At 41.3% G+C, this 22,965-nt stretch overlaps 1 protein-coding gene across 5 annotated transcripts in view; it reads right to left on the bottom strand.

Annotated features, from left to right (window-relative positions):
• The window catches only part of LOC122811806 (calcitonin gene-related peptide type 1 receptor-like), a 1,193,346-nt gene that overhangs the window by 669,463 nt on the left and 500,918 nt on the right, over window positions 1-22,965 (bottom strand). For all 5 annotated transcript variants that reach the window (XM_044083884.1, XM_044083886.1, XM_044083888.1 and 2 more), the window contains exon 7: window positions 3,812-3,935. In XM_044083884.1, coding sequence (XP_043939819.1) covers window positions 3,812-3,935 — 124 coding nt within the window. The remainder of the gene's footprint in view (window positions 1-3,811; window positions 3,936-22,965) is intronic.

The raw sequence follows: 22,965 nt of genomic DNA, 5'->3' as shown, positions 1-22,965 counted from the left end.
TTGGCAAAAACAAAGTGCCCACAAATTACCACATAGGTGGTAATCCATTAAGTATGGAAGAAGTAATTAGGGACCTGGGGACCCAAGTTGATAGCAATCTCTCATTTGACAACCACGTGGCCAAAGTGGTTAGAAAAACATTTTATATAGCCCACCTAATCATGAAGGGATTCACATCTAGATCAGGGGAGGTCATCATGCCTCTTTACTCATCCCTCATCAGGCCCATAATTGAGTACAATGCCCCTTTTGAGATGTACCTTACCAGACACCTACAGCAACTGGAAAGACCCCAAAAGTACCTCACCAAGAGAATCAAAGGGCTCAAACAGATGCCATATGCTGCCCGGTTAAAGAAACTCCAGCTCTACTCAGTGGCATACCGCCTGCTCAGAGGCGATCTGTGTCTGACTTATAAAGCCACGTCCAGCCCGGAATTAATGGACATGCTGCACCTCAGAAAATCCAAATCCCATCGAGCTACGTGCTCGAGAGACTTGAACCTCAGCACTGAAATAAATAGGACATGCTGGAGGGACAGATTCATAAGCCAGAGGCTCCTTCACTCTGAAATAAAATCCCAGTCCAGGTTAGGAAGAGTCCCTCATTGACTCTCTTCAAGAGGAATCTTGATGAGTGGATGGGAGATCGTAGGTTTACCCCGGGTATCACTTCTGTGTCACTGTTAGACAGAGGCAAAGTATACTAACCTCGAAAAAGGACATAGCAAAATGAATTTAAAATGGGTGGCGAAAGCCAAACACACTCTGGCTAGGCTTATAAATGCCCTAGGGCAGATAGCCTAGTATGAACCTATGAACCTATAAATTGGAAAACACAAGATATTGCATGGCTGGGAGAATGGCTCAGGAAATTCAGTCAGGTTACATCTTGGGATGTCCAAGTGGCAATCTGGAGGGCCAGACAAGCCAAGTTGGAATTCCACTTGATAAACTAACTAATGAAACAACTTACAGATATTCAGTCAGCAACTTAAAAACTACCTAGAGGAAGAATACAAATGTACTTTATTTACCAACCATAGCTAATTACTTCAAGCAATGTCATAGCACACTTAGGTGCTGATAGCATATTTACAAATGCAAAAGGTTAAAAATGCAAATGTGAATGCTACCTTCTGTGACATCCCTCTTCTGGGCCACTAATCAAGGATTCTCAATTCTCACCACAGACATCAATGAGGGACGTTTACTTGGAACAAAACTAGATACACAGAGTATTTCCAGATGCAGCTCTCTGCACCAAGCACCATTTCCCTTAAGAGCACACAGGGAACACACACAGTTCAGGGGCTAGGTTTCCCTCTCTCTCTCTCCAGGGCCCCAGTAAGAATCCTCACTGGCACAGCTGTAGATTTGAGTCCTCAGCCAAGTGTCCCAAGCAAAAGTTCTCCACCACCCTCTCTGTGAAACCAGTGCTGTATGTCCCTGCTTCAATTAGCTGACACAAACACTCTGAAATATGATTTTCACACACACACACACACACACACACACACACACATACACACACGGGAAATGCTGGCACATATTTACAAGCTATGCTCCTCTGCCCAGACTATAAGGTAGATGCTGCCACCAGGACACTCCAAAACCAGCTACTCTACGGTTCTTGCCAGGGTAACCAATTATACCAAGTAAAATTAATACTAATACAAATAGTAGTGTTTGGCCAATGCAGCAAGACTTTCAGGAATGGCCACAGTGTCACCAAATAAATACAAGTACTCTCAAAGGTTAAAATATTCTCTAAAAGACCAGCCACAATGAAAAGTTTAAATATATTTAATAGTAAATAATAAAAGAAAATGAAAATGCTAAATACCTATTTATAATAAACACCATAGTTGTAATCACAGAAAATATTAAAAATAAAGCAACTGGAAAGATTCACTCAGCTACAGAAAAACAATTCTTAACTAATCTTACTATATTTCCTGACTGATCTAAATAATGACTATTTCCTACCTACTTAATAAAGCAAGGCAAAATGAGGAGGGTGAGTGGTCTTGTCAGTTCCAAAAACAGACTGCTCTGAGACTTCTATCTCATCTAGTATTAAAACATAATTTCAGTGCTGGATTACAGAAGTGACATCACATACATCTGGTCATCTGACTCTGGTTCCCGCACTATGTCTCTTTACTAGAAACTGAACCAGAATCTTGCACCTATGTTTTACCATGCACACAGATAGAGCATTGCTAAGATGCGCCATAGCATCTGGAAGCTATAATCTGGAAGCTATAAAACCATTTCAACCCCCCCCCCCCCTTTCAGGGTAGCAATTAGTTTACCCCTAAGGACAATACAGTAGGATTCCTAGTCCTGGTTTTCACAGACATTTTGAAACTGGCTGCAATCAGAACTGTAAGATACAATCTTTATGGCCTAAACCAGGTAATTTAATTGCAGACTGTTTTTCAAATTTAGCTGAACTAAGATTAATCTCTTCTTCCCCAGTGTCCTCTGTTAGAATATATTCATTTCAACAGTTACAATACAGTCTGATACATTGGTATATTTATTTTCTTTCCAGCAGGACCCACTGTTGGTACACCTTTAACATGAGCAGCTTTACAAATACATTTTGACACAAACACATGTACAAATCAGTTTGATATACAAATGACATATCATTCTTTACAAAACTCCAGCTAGCTATGCTGGCATATGTTACACATGCACTGCCCTACTTCTCCTGGCATAGCTGGCAATATCTCACAATTGCTATAGGTGCTGTTTTATTAATGCGACTATAATTGTTTTGATATACAAACTATTTAATGTTTTTATAAATTATTGCTCATATTCAATGTTTCTACCTGACTGTCATTTCTGATGTCCATACCATGTGGCTAAGGTTATGATGGAACAGGGTCCTTGTACCAGCTTGCTCACAAGTTATCAAATTTTAGGTGACTAAATAAGGAAGAATTAAGGAAAGGTTAAACAGTCCCTCACTTTTCACGTTGACATGTGCGGGCTGTGTGTACAAAGCAGGTTTGGCTGGGAAAGTTGAATGTATATAAATTAATGTTTAATGGTAAGGAGACATTGCTGGGGTTAGGTAGCTGTTTATTAACATGCCAACTGGGGAATGAATGTATAGATCATCTAAAGAAGGCACAAGAGGGAAAACTGGTTACATGAGATTTTAGCAGATATGATAAGATAAGAAGAGTACATGACCTGATGTGCTGTTTAATGGTGTTCAGGACAAGAACATTTTGGGGCAAAGTTATTCTTTGAAATGTAGGTAACAAAGAGCTATAGCAATATGTATGTAAACAAGCAGGTGATTTATATGGATGAATGATGTCTTTCGGCTTTTCCCAGTTAGGGGTTGCCACAGTGGAACTCTGGTCCGCTAATGATTGGCAGTGGATTTTTACAGTGCCAAGGTGCCAGCCCGACGCCCAACCTTCAAAGAAGGCACACCCATTCATGCACGCACCTACCTTCATGTTTTTAAATGTCACTCGACCGTGGGGAGGACAAGCAGACTCCACACAGAAGGCGCTCCAGCCGAGAATCGAACTTTTGCTGTGAGGTGACAAGGCTAACTGCTGCACCACCGCGGCCTTATATGGATAAATACATTTTTTTATATATATGGATGAATAAAATCATTAATTAAAAAAAGAAAAGGATTATCTCAGTAATCTGCTGTAGCTTATCTATTCCTGCAAAAACATACAGAAGTACTAATATATACACCTAATTCTTTTCACAGGTTCATGAAAGTACATTCAAAACAATTATTTGTGCCTCTTTATTAGTCAACTTACTGCGACATCTGTTTTGGGCCTGTCAGATGTGATAACTTTCAGCCAGGTAACAGTGACCACAGAGTGAAGCAGGAAGGAAAGGAAGAGATTCTTGTGCAAGGAAATACGCTGACAGCTCAGGCTCCTACAAAAACAAAACAGTTTCTTCAGATGGTTTCCAATTTTTGTTTTCACTTTTACTCCACTGAATTCCATTCCATTCTGCTTGTTACTTTTGCATTGTTCCATTTAGCAACAACCCCAATAAGATAACTTTGATTACTGACATTACAGTTCTTTATGCCTAAGACAAACAATTCATTACAGAAGTGTTCTCTTTTCAGACTGGGTGAAGGAGCTGATAATGCACAAGTGGAATCACAGAGAATTATACTCTCTATCCACTGCATGCCTTAAAAATTACATCAGTGATTTATTGTTGTGACTTTGATACAAGCCAGGATGGTGTAGGGCTACTAGATTTGGTTCTAGGCTAACAAGCAGCTAGAGCAGTAAAAAGATGTTTAGCTTGCCCACAGTAGCACAGGTTGAGTGAAGCTTGCAGTATCTGTTATTTGACATGCAGTGAGGATGGAAAAGCCAAAGCTGTAGAATTCAGACATGTGAAGTGTATAGAATAACTAATTGCTTTTGGTAAAAATGCAGCACAGTTGTTAAAATGTAATACTGGCTTTCCAAATGTGCACATATTGGCATGCTTGTATGATGAGAAATCACTACGTGAGCACTTGCATTTCAAGTCACATCCTTACAATGATAAGACTGAAAACTGTTTTGTTTTTTTTTTTGCAGATGTTGAGCCCCCTTAACCACATGGACTGGTCCCTCACACTCGATCTTATATACAGTATACCAACTTCACAGTCATACAATGTTGGATAAGGGAAAGCTTCCAAAAAGAGTACAAAGTAGTCTTGGACAACTACTTGTTTCACTGTAACAGAAGCAAGTGATTTCTAAGACTGAGAGTGTTGGGGAATCACAGGGTATCCTGTTTACAATGCGTAAGCTAAGCATTCCTTGAAAATATTTCTCCACGTTACAGGATGCATTATTTTATTTAAACTTGCTCCCCTCCAAGAATTATATGACTATTAGAAAAATAAACTTTACATTCTAAATTAAAAACAATCAGGAAATACAGAACCTGGGACTCTTGTAAGCAGAGACAGCAGCTGTTTGCCTGTTCTTTGAAGTGTGTTTACTGGACTGCAGCTCTGAGACAAAAGCTCAAACCCAGACTGCCTTGCCTATCAAGCTGTGCAACTCATGTCTGAAATTACAGGTGAGTAAAATCTTTTGCGTCTGGTAGTGACAGGGCCAGCTAAACTGTTAGAAATCTTCTATATGATATTTGTTTGTCTGTTAAAACCAATATATTTTGTATTTCATTATGCAAGTGTAGATCTGTTTGAGCATTTAATTTTAGAAAATTCATTGCTTAATAAAGACATTTATTAGTCTAATTTCAGAAGCTTACGTCTGGTCGTTCATTATTTAGTAAAAAGGTATGTGTGTAGAACTGGTGGTGGTACTGGAGAGAACAGTGTGTGTGTGTGTGTGTGTGTGTGTGTGTGTGTGTGTGTGTGTGTGTGTGTGTGTGTGTGTGTGTGTGTGTGTGTGTGTGCGCACGCGCGCGCGCGCTTCTGGGTGTATGTGCTTGTGTGCATGCACATGTGTAAAGTTTTTTTTCCTCTTGTTGCACTGAAAGCCACTGGACTACAAACAAGACGGATAAGGTCCTGAGAAGCAAGTGGTAGTAACTCTGCTCTGTTGTTAGTCAGTGTAAATTTATTTGAGTGTAACAGGTACTGTCTTATTTTCTGAGGCAACAGTGTGAGTTAATAAGCATACACTTTTAAGGCTACCTGCCCACTGAGCATAAAATGTTAGTCTGGAGGGCAAATCAGGAGACTGTGGCCCTGCCCATCAAATATAAATTGCTGGGAATGGGTGGTATGTGCCCCTTCATCAGTATACTTAGGCTGCAGCTGTGCTGATACATTGTAAATGGGACTTGTAAAACCTCTAAAACAGTTTTGTTACCAAAAAGTGTGTCTGCTCTAGTATCTACAAGGTAAATATGCACAGTATGCCTTGCACAGCAGTGCTTTTATTATTTATTTTCAGAGTAATTAGGAAGCAGGCAAAAATCTGCTGTGTAGAATATGTAAAAATGTCAGTGTCATAGCTGACTAAAGAATACAAACACAGATGAACCCAGAATGCTGGCATGACTAAGTATGAGGCAAGACACACTTCAAATGCAGGTAAGATTCAGTCCATTGAACCTGGAGACAGCTTGGTAGCAGCTATGAATGCCCAACATGCAACAAAGAAACTCAGTCCATCTCCAGATGACCTCAAAGTGCAGTGTAATTAGAGTACAGCTGGATATTAAACTACTGAGGCCAAGGAAGGAGATAGCAAGAAGCTGTGCAGTAGGAAAGGAAGTGTCTCAGCATGAACTATATTGTGTTGCAGAGGAAGGAGGTCTGACTAAAGAGTACATGAGAAGCAGAAGTTAAAGCCTAGCTATGAATGCCAAGGTGTGTACTAATCTGTTTTTTCAGTATAAGAAGGGAATGACTGACAGTGTTAGTTATTTATTTTTTTCAGAAAATATTATTCAACAAATTACAAGCAAAACAGAACAGACAGTAAGCATATGCTTAACAGGAGGTATATACTGTGCCAAAGATATCTGCAGAAAAGTTCAATCACCCATGATTTTCTAACATTAAGAGCACAGGTTCAACACAATGGCAGAAGTTTGAACATAGTGCATGATATTTTCCTCCTAAGCAGAGTTGAAATTAATAACCTTGTTGTTCAGTGGGTTAGCAGACAAGTACCAAATATTCAAGATTTCCTACTGCTAAACCAAGCCCTGGAAACATAATTAGACATACCTTATAAGTTTCCTTGGGTCCAGGGTAACCATTTAACCAACATAGACTTCCTTAGTCTTGGATTTGCAGCCCCACATTCCAGACTACACATTTCTGTTTTTTAATTTCTCCAAGTCTTTTGGGTTTCTAATAAACATGATGGGAGTGGACCCCATTCCTTAGTCAAAGCATGATTAAAGTTCATGAAACTGGTATTGTTTCAGTTTTTGATATTACCTAGAAGTGCTCTTCACAGCATCCGCAGTGTGCCCAGTAATGATGACTTCTGCAATTCCTACAGTTTCATGTATCTGTAACATTTCTAAGTACAATTGTAAATTCTTTTTTTTTATAAGACCAATTGCTCCTTCTACTATTGGAACTGTCTGGGTATCCTTCTTTCACATTGCCCTTGTTTTCGCCTGCATATCCTGGTATTTTATGACTTTGTGTCTCTCTGTACATAAGACACTGTAGTCATTGGGTGTAGCAATTTCAATGATCAATGCTACTTGTGTCTTCTTTTCATGGACTACTATATCTGGTTTTCTTGCATCTGTTTTTTGAACTGTTGGTAATTGTTGCTCCCATGTGATATAAACCATCATTTTCTGTAAAGTTTCGTGGCTCATGTTTCCAATGTTTTTTACCTACTTCAATATTATAATGCTTGCACAATCCCCAATGCAATGGTCTGGCCACATTATTATGCCTTTCAGTATACAGTCCTCCTGCGATTAGTATATCACAACCAGCAACAAGACAAGACTGTTTCCAGTTCTGTTTTACAAAACTTACATTTGTCTTTTTCTTCCATGTGTAAGTAGTCCACTATCTTGAGCCGCCAATGTTAACCTTACGTCTTTTGGTTTAAATTCACCTCTCCTTAACCATTCCTACACTTGATCCTGATCAACATGAGGTTGTTCCAAGAGTTTTCTATACTTTCAGCTATATTTATGCATTTTCCGCATTTCTTGCCTTGTCATCTAATCCTTCACCTTATAGTTTTTCTTTTGTTTTTTTTTTTTTTTTTGGCACATTTAGTTGCTGCTTGATTTTTATCTTCTTCTGGTTTGATTTCCATTCCTGCTTGACACCGATATACTTCTGCTAAACTAAGTAGGGAAGTCATCTTAGACTTATTCTCCCCATGTTTTGAAACTTTCACTATATTTTTGTCTTGTGAGGTCAACAGATATGTATGCAGTCATATGATTGCTGATCTGTACTTGTAATCAGTTTCAAGGAGGCCCATACCTCCTTCAGAATGGGGAATAAACAGTCTTGGTATACACTTATTTTTATAAATCATTTGATAAGCATGAAGCATCCTTCTTATTTTTCCTGTCCAACCAATCCAACACCTTTTGAGGCCAGTCAATCACTCCAAAACTGTAAGTTAGGACAGGATGAGCAAATTCGTTTATAGCTTGGACTTCATTCTTAGATGTCAGCGCTGTTTTTGGTATTAATTTTAGTCTTCTAAAATATTCCTTACGTTTTATTCACATTTGCTCATATTTTGTTGTTGATCCTTCATCAATTTACAAATACTTATACACTACCTCTAGCTCAAATTCTTTTATGTTACATTCTTGTCCCAGGTTGATGTTTTCTTGGTGCTGCAGTTTTCCTGCTTTAAAGGTTGCTTTTGCACATTTATGAAGACCAAATGACATTCTTATATTATCTGAAAAAGTTTTGACTACTTGCAGATGTGCTTTCAGTGCCTTATCTGAACTATATAGTTTTAAATAATCCACAAAAAGAAGATGAGAAGTCTTTAAACAGTTGTTTTCTGGGAGCCAAATTGTAGCCATAACCTAATCTGTTAAGTACACAGGTTAAGGGCAAGATAAAAGAGCAGTGGTGACAGAGTCACCCTGGAATATCCCCCTTTGAATTTTTATCCCTAGATTAACAATTTGTCCTTTATCATGGCTTAACTGCAAAGTGGTTTGCCCCTGTTTCATGTTCGCTGTAATGTAATTGATCGGTGTAGGGTGTATCTAATTTTTAAGCACTCTTTTATCCATGAATAAGGGGTACTGTCAAATGCGTTTTGTAGTCTATCCATGCCATACTTAGATTCTTCCCCTTTTTACAGTTCTCTATTATGACATTATTTAACAACAAATGATCCTTTGTTCCATATGACTTTCTTTTGTTACTCTTTTGTTCTATTGCCATGACTGAGTTTCCTTCCAAATGACTGTAAACTCTGTCGGCATCAATTGCAGTGTATATATTTTATGCATCGTTGGAAGGCAAGTTATTGGTCTATAGTTTTTAGGATAGCTTGCAGGTTCACTCTTAAGTAGGATATTGTTTTTCCTGTTGTCAACCAAGTTGGTGTCTGTTTGAGGGTGCGCATATGAATAGTTTTTACTCATGGCTAAATCTTTATGTAAATATGTTAATACTCTTAGCCAGAAGTTAGGTACTGCATCTGGGCCTGGGGTTTTCCAGTTAGGAGCTTTTCTTAACTTTCTTTCAGTCAGTCTAGCTGTTACTTCATCCCATTTCATATCCTGTACATTTGAACTTATTATTCTTTCTTTTACTTCTTCTATCCATTCAGCATCTTTGTTATATTCTACAGGATTTTCATAGATATTTCTCCAAAATGTATCTATTTCTTCTTTTTTGGTGGTGCTTCAATTCTTTTTGCCTTGTTTCCCAATTCTCCATAAAACTTTATGGGTCATCAATAAATTGCTTATTTTGTGCTTTTCTGTTATATTTATCTGCATATCTTCTAAGTTTTTCTGCCTGTGCTAGTATTTTTAGTTTATTATTTGCGATAGTATGGTGGTGCAGCGGTAGCGTTGTTGCCTCACAGCAAGAGGTTCTCCCATTCGATTCTCGGCTGGAGCGCCTACTGTGTGGAGTCTGCATGTCCTCCCAGTGGTTGAGTGGCATTCGAAAGACATACGTAGAATGGACGCGCCTTTGTTGAAGGTTGGGTGTCGAGCTGGCACCTTGGCACCCATAAAAAAATCTACTGTTAATCATTAGCTGACCGACATTCTGCTGTGGCGACCCCTAACCGGGAAAAGCCGAAAGAAAACAACAACAACACAATAGATCCTGATCTGTTCTGATACTGTACATTGGTTTTATCACATTTTTCTGAGCATTTTTTTACCTGTTCCCTCTTCTATACTCTTCTAACAGTGACACTTCTTGTCTTAATTGTTTTATAGTTTTTCCTATTTGATACTTCCATGATGAAATTTGATTTCTCCTCTTTCTTTTCCTTACTGCCCTGTGATTTTGTGGTAAGACTTTCTGTTATTAATCTAACTGCTGTTGGGATGTAGCTAGAAATTTATATATTGTACTCAGGCATCACATTTCTGCCCCCCCCCACCTACCTATCATTTCAAAGCTGTATTAAATCCACAAAATGCTGCCTCTATATATTCTGTAAGGAAACACACTGTTTTAGCAGTTGCTGCTTATAATCATAAAGAATTTCTTTTTAGAAGTAAATTCATATCAGTTAAGCATATTTTATATAACTCTATATAGTAGACACTATTTTACACAATTCTAACAATGTTGTCCTCTTTGATTCATAACGTTTCAGAGATAAGCTCAGAACAATTGTACTGATTTCAGTACACTGAGTATGCCTAGCTACACCTTATCCTATTTATTTCTGTTATATTGCATGAATCTCTATGAACAGTCCTAATTACAGTGTTCATTTGCTGTATCAAACTTCTAACTTTTTGGGTTTTATTGACTTTCTGTAGTCTATTTCTTTCATTTATCTTAATATGTCTGTCCATCTCTATTAAATCAAGCAAGTCTTCTCTTAGATCATTTTCTTCAAAACTGAGGGCAATTTTTTGTTCTTTTTCTTGTGGGCATTCTAGAGAAAGTTCCAGAGCATCTTCTTATGCCACAGTTTCTTCAGTTTCATCCCATGTCATCTGTTGCTCTTTCATATGGGAACTCACTGGCTTATCACTCCACAACATTGAGTGTGTTAAGAGTTGCCACAGTTTCCTCTTCCTCCCCTTTCTCTGCAACTCCAGCTGAACTTTTGTACTGGTTTCCTATGGCAGGCTCCAAAGTATCTTCATTTGAAAACTGATCAGATGTTACCCGCTCCACTGGTTTCTCCTTAATTTGGGGATCCATTGCTGTATCCTGCTGTGATGTTATCAGAGTTAGATTTTGTACACCAAATCCTTCACTTTGCAGGTAATCCACAGCATCAATTTCTATTTCTTTAACTTCTCCATTACTAATCCTCTTTTCTTATTTTTTTGTATTGTAAATTTTTCCATATCTAGATGCCTTTGCCTGCATTTCTCTTCAATACAAAACGAGCAGCACTAAAGATATTTGATTAGTTTTGCTGTCTCTTTTCCATAACTATTGCACCATATTAAATCTCTTTTTCCCATATCCGTATTTCTTCTTCAGATACCTCCTATTACTCTTGTTTCTCCTTACTTGAGGGACTCATTGTTCCATCATGCTGTGATTTAACTTGTGTTAGAATTTCTACACTAAATCATTCACATTGCAGGTATTTCATAATTTCAGTTTCTATTTTTTTTTAACTTCTACTTTACTAATTTTCTGTTCTACGTTCCCTCTTTATGATCTTATTTTTTTGTATTGTGAAATTTTCCATATCTGCATGCCTTTTGCCTGTATTTCTCTTTGAATATCTTTGCGACTGCTTTTTTTGTATTGATTAATTTGGCCTTATAGTTTGCATAAGTATTGCACCATATCAGATCCCTCTTTCTTTCCTATGTTCATATTTCTTGTTTTATATCTTTCAAAAATCTCTAGATTTTGTTCTTTATATTTCTGCACTTCCTCAATTGCTTTTTTTTCCAAATAGCCCAAGGTTTCTTGGTCTATACAGTGTTTTTCATAAATCTTTTGTATTAAAAAACATAAATTTTTATTTGAAGCTTCTGACAGTTTTTCTTGTGCAAGTATTTTTCTTTCCTCTAATTTCTCTCTTAATCTTTTTGTATATCTTCTGTCCGGAAATTCTGGGCTTCTTGCTTAATAGTAACAATACATAATTTCTTTCTTATCCTCAGTAGTCCACTCTGTCATCTTCATGGCTCTTCAGTTTTTGTGATTTTTTGTGGACTACTACTGCCTTCCACAACGGGGGGAGGGGGGGGCATCCTAATTTACAGTAAAGTATCTTTGAAAACCTGGAAATCTGGTGGACCACTCTACTTCCAGGACTTAGTGATCCCTTTCTCAGTGACCAAAAGCATCAACTGTAGTAACTTTCCCTGAGACTTGCCGATTAAAGAGACTGGCTCAAACCACATAAGAGGGAGAGCAAGTAAAAGCATTATGTTCTCAGACCACATCCTTTCACACCAGCACCTCAAATTTGTCTTAAGTGCTTTTAACTCTGAATTACCTTAAATTATTTGCAATCTGTGTCTCAATACATTATCACTACAGCTCTAGAAATCAGATTTTGCATCTGGGTACAAGCGTGATAATCTATAAAGTGAATAAAAATACTTTGAACACTACCAACTAAAAAGGTGAAATTGTCTACATTTTGTAATTTGTGTTTCTAGATAAGTATTTACCAAGTGTCCCAAGTCTGTCCAACACCAAGTTCCCTTTCCCACCCAAGCCTTATCTCTCTGTCATCAACTTTTTCCCCATCTTCCAAGATTTTACATATTAGAAATAATGCCTTTAGTCATGGGAGGACCCTCTCTAGTGTCTACCCAGTATTTAATCCACTTAGGCCAATCAACTTTCACTACCTGGATAAGATTCAGTGATGTAGCCTTTTCTATTTGCTGGTCAAATGTCCCCACCTGTCATCCTTACCAGCCCCAAACATAGCTTGAAACACCTGAAAACTCATCAATTCATCACCTGTTATCATCATCATCATCATCAGTGCCCTTTTTTCCATTTTTTTCTACATGGGGCGGAGTATCGTGTTAACTGTTGCCAACTCTCTCGATTCAGTGCCACACTCCTGCCTTCTTCAATACTCAAGCCTGAATGTTGCAGATCTTCTTTCACACAATCCATCCACCTATTTGCTGGATATTCTTGCTTCCTCTTACATTTTTCCTGTCTTTCCCAAAATCTTCCTCACCAGATTGTCTTCTGCTTTTTTGCACGTGTCCAAACCACCGTAATCTGTTCTCTTTGATCTTTTCTGCAATTGAAGCAACTGTGGCTTCTGCTCTTATGCCCTCATTTCTTCGTCTGTCCCACAGTGTGCATCCTCTGTGTATCCATTTATCAATCACCCTCTCCAGAAGTTTCATGCAATGTAATAGGAGTTTGATGTCTCTGTACTGCCCACAGTTGTGGATGTCCCCTTTGTTCTTGTACACTGGCATGAGTCTGCTTATCCTCCAGTCATCTGGGATATGCCATTCTCTCCACACTACTATCAGTACCCTCAGGAGCCATTTCTCCCCTATCTCACCCAGCATCTTTATCATATTGCTGTGACCTCATCTAAGCCTGCTGCTTTCCCTGACTTCATTTTCCTTAGTGCTGTTCTTACTTCTTCTAGGGTGGGCTTCTCTTCTTCTCTCATTGTAGGCTGTTTCTGGGGCAGTACAGCTATTGTGGGGTTTTCTTCATTCAGAAGCTGCTGGAAATAGTCCTTCCATCTGCCTTTGATATCCTATGGACTCGTGAGTAGGTTGTTGCTGGCATCCCTTATGAAGGGAGTCTGACTACCTTCTTTATCTTTCTGTGTTTGCCTTGTAACCTGATATAGTTTCTTTGTGCCACTTACTGAGTCACTTTCCAGAAGTTGGTAGAGTGCATCTGATGCCCTATTCTGTGCTATTGCAACTTCTTTCTTAGCTTCTTTGTGAGTCAACCAGTAGTCTGTCCTAGCCTGGGCAGTCTTTTCTATCTCCCACTTCTTCCTGCACTCCTTTCTTTTGATTACTTCCTGGATTTTTGCATTCCACCACCAGCTTTCCTTAGGTACCTTATTTTCATACCTGGCTTGGCCACATATCTTTTCTGTAGTCCTAACACATGCTGTTTATAGGAACTGGCATTCTTGTTCAACTCCACCTATTTCCTCCTCTTCTTGGGATGCTAGAGCCCTGAGTAATTCCTTGAACGTTTGTACTTTCTCTCCAGTCAACATCCAGGTCTTCAGCCTGGTCTTTGTTCACCTTAGTGCCTTCAATGACCACTGCTTGCAGCTGACTGTGGTAACTAGTGGTTTATGATGTGGGCCAACTGTTTCACTGGGGATGACTTTGAAATCATGGATTCTACCCCATTGCTTTTTCCTTACTATGAGGAAGTCTACATGAGTTGCATGTTGGTTACTGTTGTATGTGATCTTGTGATTTGTCTCTCTTTCTGGACCATGTGTTGGCTACTGTCAAGCCATTTGCTAGAGAGAAGTCTAGAATGGGTTTTCCTTCTTTATTCCTGTTGCCCCACCCATGTGGACCCAGGGAGTCCTCATACCCTTTTTTGTCTGTCCCGATATGTGCACTCAAGTCACCCATTATCAACACCAATTCATGTTGTCTTGCTTTATCTAGTAGGTCCTGCAACTGCTGTTTGAATGCACTCTTTTCCTCACTGTCACAACCCTGCTGTGGGGCATAGGCTGAGATTATGAATACTACCCTATCATTACACTGTGGTCTGATTGTCATGAGTCTGTCATTAATTCTGATGATATCCCTCACTGACTTCTGAAGCTTCTCTCTCACCACAATTCCTGCACCACTTCTAGCCTGTCCTCCACCTGAGTAGTAGAGTCTGGATCCCAAGCCAAGTGGCTTTGCTGCACTGCCCTTCCACCTTATCTCTTGGATACATTGGATGTCCAGCCTCCTCCCCATCATCATGTCATTCACTTCCAAGCTGCATCCTGTCAGTGAACCTACATTAAGTTTAGCAATTTTCAGTTCATGTGTGGCAGATTGGTTGGTTTTATGTCCAGCTTTCACTCAACAGAGCTATCCCAGGTAACCCAGGCTGGGCAACTAGACACTGGCTGGCCAGTAGCTTATTGACCCAAGGCTGCTGTGCTTTATGGTGGGCACACACTGGCCAATAGGGGCATATATATCCCTCCCACCATTAGCAAGGGTCCCTGGCATAGGTCAGAGTAGGCCAGGTCCTCACTCCACTTATCACCGGTAACTACCCATGCCCATTTTGCTGACATTAGTTGATCCTAGTAATCAAAGCTCAATAACAATGGTGGATGATCAGATAAGATTATGGGAAGTGTTTAAAAATCATGGACTAAACACCCATGTAATCACATCAGTCAGAGTATGATTAATAACGGGGAGAAACAAGTAAAACTCAGCACTCCTCCTTCCTCCCAAAGAGTTCACATCTACCATCCCCAGCTGCCTAATATAAGATCCTATGGGTTTAGCTAATGCTGGATCTAAGAATACCATGGGACCCCTTTGCAATTCATTGCAGGAAAACGCTGCATTCTAGTTGCCACGCCATAATGCAGAAAGGGATAACAGAAATGGCTCATGCAGTATACTAGTCATCAGATATTCCTGGGGGATGCAGTGAGATGTTATAATTGCCAACACCCACTCCAACAGCACCTTATCAGATACAGTTACCATGGTCATCACTTAGCCGTTAAAGCAGCACAAAGTGTCTGCCTTTCCTGACCAGGATCACCACTCCCTTCACCACAAAATGCATCCCCTCTCTAATCCATAGCACCAACCTGAGAGCTTCATGTGCATCTAGAAGAGAAATGTGTATCCCCCAAAAATGTAACATTTGCAATAAAATGTCATATATAAGTAAAATTCTAGGCATTTTACCAGACTGGTGAAGATTTTGATATTCCATGATAAAATTCTAGACATTATACCCACTGTTATGTCCGCAGGGTTTTCTACTTATTCAGAACAAACTGTACCCCCAGTCACACTATCCCCATGTTATACCCAAGGTCTGCAAGCATCCTCAAAAGAACGACCACTGAGCAAACAGTTCTAGTCCACTAACAACTAATGTCATTTTAAAACAAATTCAACACCCCCTTAACAACCTTGAAAAAATTGCAATAAAACTATATAAACAAACGGTCCATCTTACAATCTTCCTAAGGGAAGGCAAAATGCCTTTCCTAACAACAGAGGTCAATGGAAGTGAAATGCACTGCCCAAAGGGGTGCTCTGTGGAGAATGTAGGACACATCACCATAACACAAGAGACTGCAAAGGGTCAGAAGATCGATGAATAGTTACGTTTCCATGTACCCCCACTTTTGTCCCTCCCCCACACCCACTCCAGTTAGCTTTTCTGCTTCTTAAATTATATCTGTCTGAAGTCAAAGTTATCACCATACAGCCTACAAATGCATTGTGGGAACAAAACCCACAAAAGGTGTTACATTAGACAGCCTACAAGCAGCCCCTATTGTAAGTGAATCTTACCAACAGGGAAAGATGTAACTCGGCTGCAACATACTGAACCAAGTAAAAACAAACTACTAGTAGAATTGCTATAGAAAAATAAGTAATTTCCTGTTTTCTTCTTTACAGTTACTTTATTTAAAATGGCAATCAGATTAAAAAAGTGAGAAAAAGAGTTCTCAGTGACAGTGTGAATCACCATTTTGCATCTCAGGCCCTCTTTAGACCCAGTGTACACCTATCAGTTCAAGGCAATCAGCAAAATTATACCTTATGCACAGCTCATTGCTTTAGATAACATCAAATACATCATCCAGTCAAATAAAAGTACAACTAAATAACACATTTTGAAAGAGTGTAAGGCTGATACTATAAAGTTTAAAACTATTCATTCAGTTTAAATCAGTGTAAAGAGACAACCTGTTCCCACAACTACCATACTAATCAAAATGTACAAAATACCCAGCCATCCAATATTAGAATCTACCAAAAGAAACAAAGTATTTAACAAAATGCAAGAGAAAACAGAAATTCACTCTCGAGATACAAAGGCACATTTCTTGGGGCACAGTTCAATGCAAAAAGTTCAGGAGTCTCTATAGAGACAAAGCAAGTAAACCAATAGTAGTTAGTTATATTTTATTGGCTTTCTTTTTTTCTTTCTCCCTTTTTAGATTGATATTGCTGTATTTAACTATTTCCTCTTTAATTTTACTTTTATTTCCTTCCCTCCCTGTCAGAACCTATTGGTTGCTTAGATAGGTTTCTCCCCTCCCCCTTCAGGTGCTTAGTGCTTCACGCTTTTCCTTACAGCAGTCTTTCTCTTAAAAAAAAAAAAACTTGTTATTTTGGCTATGTGTGTGTTATAGTTTTTCAGTATGACTGACAAGCCTGTAGGGTTTAAGAGATGCTCCTCATGCAGCTGGAAGATGCCTTGCTCTGACTCGCATGAGGAGTGTCTCTTCTTTCTAGGGTCGGTGCACTTGGAGGTTGAATGTAACATTTTTGCCACATTCAACCCCAGGGCCCTTGTAGAGTGCTGCAACAAACTCCTTCTCAAAGGCTTGGTGCAGAGTGGTCCTCTGTCCTTGGACTGCCCATCCAAGTCTTCCCAGGATCTGAACAGAGTTCCTTCTACCTCTGAGGCATCTTCTTCCTTGCTTCCAAAAAAGCGAGGCTCTCAGATCCCAGATCCCAGAATCCAAGTCCAGCCTCTTTGGCTTTGGATCTGAGGTCTGTCATTCCCAGGACTTCAGATCAGGCTCTTGGGTCCAAGACCTCATCATATTGGAGGCCTTGGGTGCTGAGTAAAACTAGACCATTCCTGGATCTGATCAATTTGTCGGATCTGTCTGATATGGCTCCTAAGTCTTTGGATCCTGTAAGATTGTTGGATCCAACAGTAGCATTGGATCCTGTTGTTATAGAGGGTTCCCCTTCCTGATTCTCTAGGACCTGGTTGGATCTGATATGTCAGAGATGATCTCCTTCTTGAAGCCACAGAACTTCAGGATCCAAGGCTGGAGACCCAGCATGATCTGGACATTCTTCAGCTTTGTCCAGGTCATCCAGAAGTGTCCTTCCCTTGGACATAGATGGGATGATGAGGAGTTTCCTCAAAGCCCAAATCGAGTTGGGCTTGCTGCCATCCCCAGCCCATGTGGCTAGGGGACCTTCCCAATCGACAGGTCTCCAGTCTTCTCTTCTAACCCAAAAGGAATTGGAATGTTAGGACCTGGAGATTCGTAGTGAGAGGCTGATGGTGTCAGGAATCCTCCCCTTCTCGACACTGTTAGGGTCCCTGGCTGGCTCTGTTCTACAGCCCTTAGACCAGAGTGGGCCTCATCTCTCAGGGGTCAGTGCTGGTTCCCTGGGGATGGGTTTGGGTCCAGATTTTTTGGACTGCCCCCTTCCATTGGGGGCTTCGGGGATGGACAGCTCAGGACTGATATCGTCCAGGGGCTTTGGCACTACTTTGGGGTCCTTTTTCCCTTCCCAGGTGTCCCCAGCCACTGGGGATGGGGAGGGGCTTTGTCCTGTCCATCAGCCCTCTTGGCAGTAGAGAGGACATTCTACAGTTTGGTAGTTACCTCTCCTTCTCAAGGTCCACCTCAGTCTTTCTCAGAATTGGGTGCTGAGGCCTCATCATCCATCCAGGGTCAGCCCTCTAATGAGTGTCTTTAGACAGGCACTGCCCCACTTGGGGTACTCATCTCTTCCAAGTCCTACCATCAAATCACCACTGAGGAGCCTCCTCAGACAAGAACATGTAAGAGGAGGCACTTGGACTCCCCCAGAGCGTCCCTCACCAAAGACATGGATTTTGAGGAGGGAGATGGGTCCCCCAGACTTATGCCAGAGGAGGTTTCCTTCAGGGACATCTTGGAAGTCCACAGACAGAGAGGCAGATGGTCTTCCCAACCCCTGTCTTCTGAGGAGTCTGTGTTCCTGAAGGCATTCGGGATGGACCCATCTACTACCTGGGTTTCCCCCTTGCTGATGAGCTTGTGGCCCTCATCACCAGCAAGGCTTGGAAGGAGTTGGTCATGGTGGAACCTGTACCCAAGAAAGTGGATAAGTTCCTCAGTCCCCCTCAGGACAGGTCTTTTTGTAGCAAAGGGGTCCCTGTCGATGCCATCAGGGTGGCCACTGCTACCATGAAGGAGCTGGCTGAGCAGAGCTCTTCTGTTCATCTCCTGTACAGGGAGTCCCTAGAAGTTGACCGTTTTAGAAAGCATATGTTTGCCTCAGCTACTTTTGCTCTGAGAGCCACCAATTACTTGTCCCACTTTACCCAGTGTCAAAGGGATTTGGTTTTGGAGCTTACCACTTCCCTGTCAGAGTTGTTGCCTCAAGAAAGCTTCAAGCAAGCCTCTCCGAGGCTGTCCACTGTCACTTCCTCTGCGAATGCCTCAATGAGGCTGAGCTCCAATACTGCAGAGGCCACCTCTCGAGCAGCAGGCACAGGCATTGCTATCAGGCAGCATGCCTGGCTTCACCTTTGTGGGTTTATAGAACCTTTTAAGGCGCTCTTTATTAGCACCCTCTTTGACGGTTCCACCTTGTTTGGACCATCTGTTAAAGAGACCTTAACCTGCAATGAGTAGGAAAGCAAGATTCTTTCTGTGGTAGGGATCAGGTTTTCTACCCACCAGAGGTCCTTTTCTAAGACCCAGAGAGGAGGTAATAAGTTTTGGTTGCAGAGGACTAAGTCTTCATTTCAGGATGCTGCCCAGGAATCCTCTTCCACAGGCCGCGGCAGGGGATTCAATGGTAGATGCCACCCTAAGGGCAGAGGGAGGTCCACAAAATCAGGGCTTCTGAGAACCCTTTTCAGAGGAGTCCTTCCAGCACTCCTGATGCACTGCCCAATTGTCCTGCCCTGGAGACAGTCAGGGGTCATCTGTCCCTTCACCCACTATCCTGGACAAGTCTTACCTCTGATCATTGGGTGCTAAAAATCATTTCAAGGGGTTACTCTATTCTCTTCTCCCAGCCCCCTCCAACTCAAAAGATTTCTCTCAGATGCACCACTCCACCAAAGGGAGTTGGCCTATCTCGAGGTACAAGACCTCCTTCAAAAAAGAGCCTTTCAAGAGGTCAAAGATGATTTGGAACTTACTCTCACTTCTTTTTTATGCCAAAAAAGACCGAGGACCTGCGTCTGATTCTGGATCCCAGCGAGCTAAACATTTCTGTCAAGAAGTCCAAGTTCCAGATGGCCACTGTACAGTCTATTCAGCCTCTCTTGCACAAGGATGATTGGATGTGCTCAGTGGAACTCAAGGATGTGTACTATCATATAAATATTGACAGATGCTCCAGGAGACATTTACACTTCTCTAAGCACCAATCATTATCAGTTCAGAGCCTTGTCTTTTGGACTCACCACAGTCCCCTGGGTGTTTACCAGATGTATGGCAGTGGTGGCATCTTATCCCCAACTGCAGGGTTTCCATGTTTTTCCATACCTGTACGTGGCTCCTCATGGCTCCCATGAAGCATCAACTAACAGTGGTGACCAGGCTTTTCCAGCATATAGGTATCACAGTGAACCTGCCCAAATCAAATCTATTTCCAAGCCAAAACCTGGAATTCATTGGAGTCCAGTTGGACATGGTATCAGTGACTGCAGCATTGCCTACCTGCAGGGTTCAACAGATTCAGGATCAAGTTTCTCTTCTGTTGAATCTAACACACCTGCCTGTTCATTTGATTTTCAAAGCAGTAGCCTCTGTGGCAGCTGCCATTCAGTAGGTGCCACTCAGCAGGTATAATATGCAAGTTCTCCAATGCACCCAGGCAGTCCAGTGGTCCATTCTGTCTCAGCCCATGTCTATGGCAATAAGTTTGACAAGCGTATGCAGAAATCATCTAAGTTGGTGGCTTCAGTCTCAGGACCCTTTTCTAGGCAGGCCCTTTTGCCTTAACCCGCCCAAGGCCACACTGACCACAGACGCCTCCCTGTTGGCTGGAGGGCATTTTCAGGGCAGGACAGTTCAAGGCACATGGTTCACTATATAGAACAAATCGCACATAAACATCCTGGAGATGAAAGTAGTCCTTTTAACGTTGCAAGGCTTTCAGGACTGCCTCCCTCTGGTGACCATCCCTGTAGTCTGCTACATCAACAAGCAAGGAGGAACATGGTCTTATCCTCTGTGCAGAGAGGCCATGACAGTGTGAGAATGGGCAATGTATTCCAGGTGTTTTCTTTCTGTAACTTGTATACCCAGGAGTTCCAGTGTGCTGGCTGACAAATTCAGTAGGTCCACCTTGAGTCCTCATGAGTGGTCCCTGAACCTGTCAGTGGTGAGGCAGATCTTCAACCACTGGGGTCACCCATACTGCAACCTTTTTGCTTCCCCAGTCAACTATAAATGCAGCAATTACTTTTCCCTGATTCTTCAATGAGGGGAGTCACCCAGGGACACATTTGGTAATGACTGCCCTCTGGGTCTCCTCTATGCTTACCCTCCTATTCCCCTAATACTTAAAGTCTTACAGAAAACTCATTTCCTGAAGAGCTGTCTCATCCTCATTGCCCTTTTCTGGCCTCAGCAGACCTGGTTCTCCTTCCTAAGGTCTCATCTGAAATATCCACCTTGGATACTGGATCCCATTCCGGATCTCATCTCCCACCCCTGGGGGCGGGGCTTCCATTTACCAATCTCCGGACTCTTCATCTGACCGCATGGTTTCTCCAGTTCCAGTAAACATGACACACTCCAGCCTTCCTTCCCTAGTGAGGAACATTATTTTGGCTTCTCAAAAACCATCTACAAAGAAAGTGCATTCCAGTAAGTAGAAAAGGTTTTCCATTTGAGCCAGGCAACATAATCTAGATCCCTTTTCAGCCGCTATTCCTGACATCTTGCTCTTCTTATCTTTCCTCTTTCAGGATGGGGTGAGTTTCTCTACTATTAAGCTCCACTTGGCTGCCATCTTTGATTTCCACGTCAGCAATGATCCTACCTTTTCTTCAAAGTTGTGCAAAGCCATTATAAAAGGAGTTTTCCTTCTTAGGCCTCCTATTAAGGATCCATCACCTCCATGGTACTTGACTTTGGTGTTGCAGTCTCTAACACAAAAACTATTTGAACCTGCTAGTTCATGCAACAATAAATTCCTGTCCTGGAAGGTAGCCTTTTTAGTAGCCATTATTTCTGCCAAGAGGGTCTGGGAGCTACAAGCTCTGTGCATTAAGCCCCTGTTTAGGATTTTTTACAAGGACAGGGTGTCTCTTAGAATAAATCTTTCCTTTCTTCCCAAAGTGGCCTCTGAAGCAAATCTCAATCAGTCAATTCAGCTACCGGTCTTCTTCGCTAATTAGTCTAATAAAGGAGAATATATCTTGCATTGTTTGTATGTCCACAGACAGTTGTGTTTTTATTTGAAAAGGACTGAGGAGTTTAGAAAGTTGGACCAAATTTTTGTGGCTTTTTCCCAAAACAGAAGGGGTCAGGCAATTTCCAAAGTGACTATTTCCAGGTGGATTGCTGTTGTATTTCCTTCATTTATGCTAGTCGGAATTTTGAACTATCTGCGTCTTCGGCTTTCTTGGCTAGACTTTCCCTTGATGAGATCTGTGCTGGTTTAATGAGGTTTAATCCTCATACCTTCATTTCGCACTAGAAATTGGATTTGGTGTCTAGGAACAGGACTTCCTTTAGTTCCTCCATGCTCCAGCATATCCTTCCTTGAGGCCACCCAGGTTACATAGTAGCTGGGGACTCTGACCCACCTGTGAGGAATAATGACATAGATAGCATCACATAAAGAGTTACGTACCTACCATAACATGGCATCTGTGCTATCAGGTGTCATTATTCCTCAAATTCCCACTCTCTGTTCCCCCTTCCTTCTGGTAGGCATGGTGAGGCTGAAGTGGGTTGGATCTGGTGAGAAGTTTTTGACTTCCATTGCAGATGTTGAGTTTCTGCATTTCAGCTAATTTAGCAAACTCAATCTGAGGGTTAGACGGTAGCAAGTGATTATGGGAAGAGAAGAAGCTTGAGCTCTGGCTCTGTCTGAAAAGTGGCCAGCTCAGATCCAAGGTCAGATTCTAGACCCATCTGTGAGGAATAATGACACTGGACAGCACAGATGCCAAGTTATGGCAAATACAAAACTCTTTGTATCGTTCAGGGGCTCCTCACCTGGAGGCTGAATGCAACATTTGTGCCACATTCAACCCCAGGGCTTTGGTGCAGTACCACAATAAGCTTCTCCTTAAAGGCATGTTGCAAGAGGGGCCTTATGTCTCCCCTTCCAAGGCTTCCTCTTCAGATTCCCAAGAAAAAGACCCCATCCATGCCCTCAGTAGCTTCTAAAAGCCATG

The sequence above is a fragment of the Protopterus annectens genome, chromosome 9.part0 (genome assembly GCF_019279795.1).
Source record: "Protopterus annectens isolate FY-2018-M chromosome 9.part0, PAN1.0, whole genome shotgun sequence".
Lineage (NCBI taxonomy): Eukaryota > Metazoa > Chordata > Ceratodontiformes > Protopteridae > Protopterus > Protopterus annectens.
The sequence above is the reverse complement of the archived record's forward strand: the minus strand, read 5'-3'. Positions and strand labels throughout refer to the sequence as shown.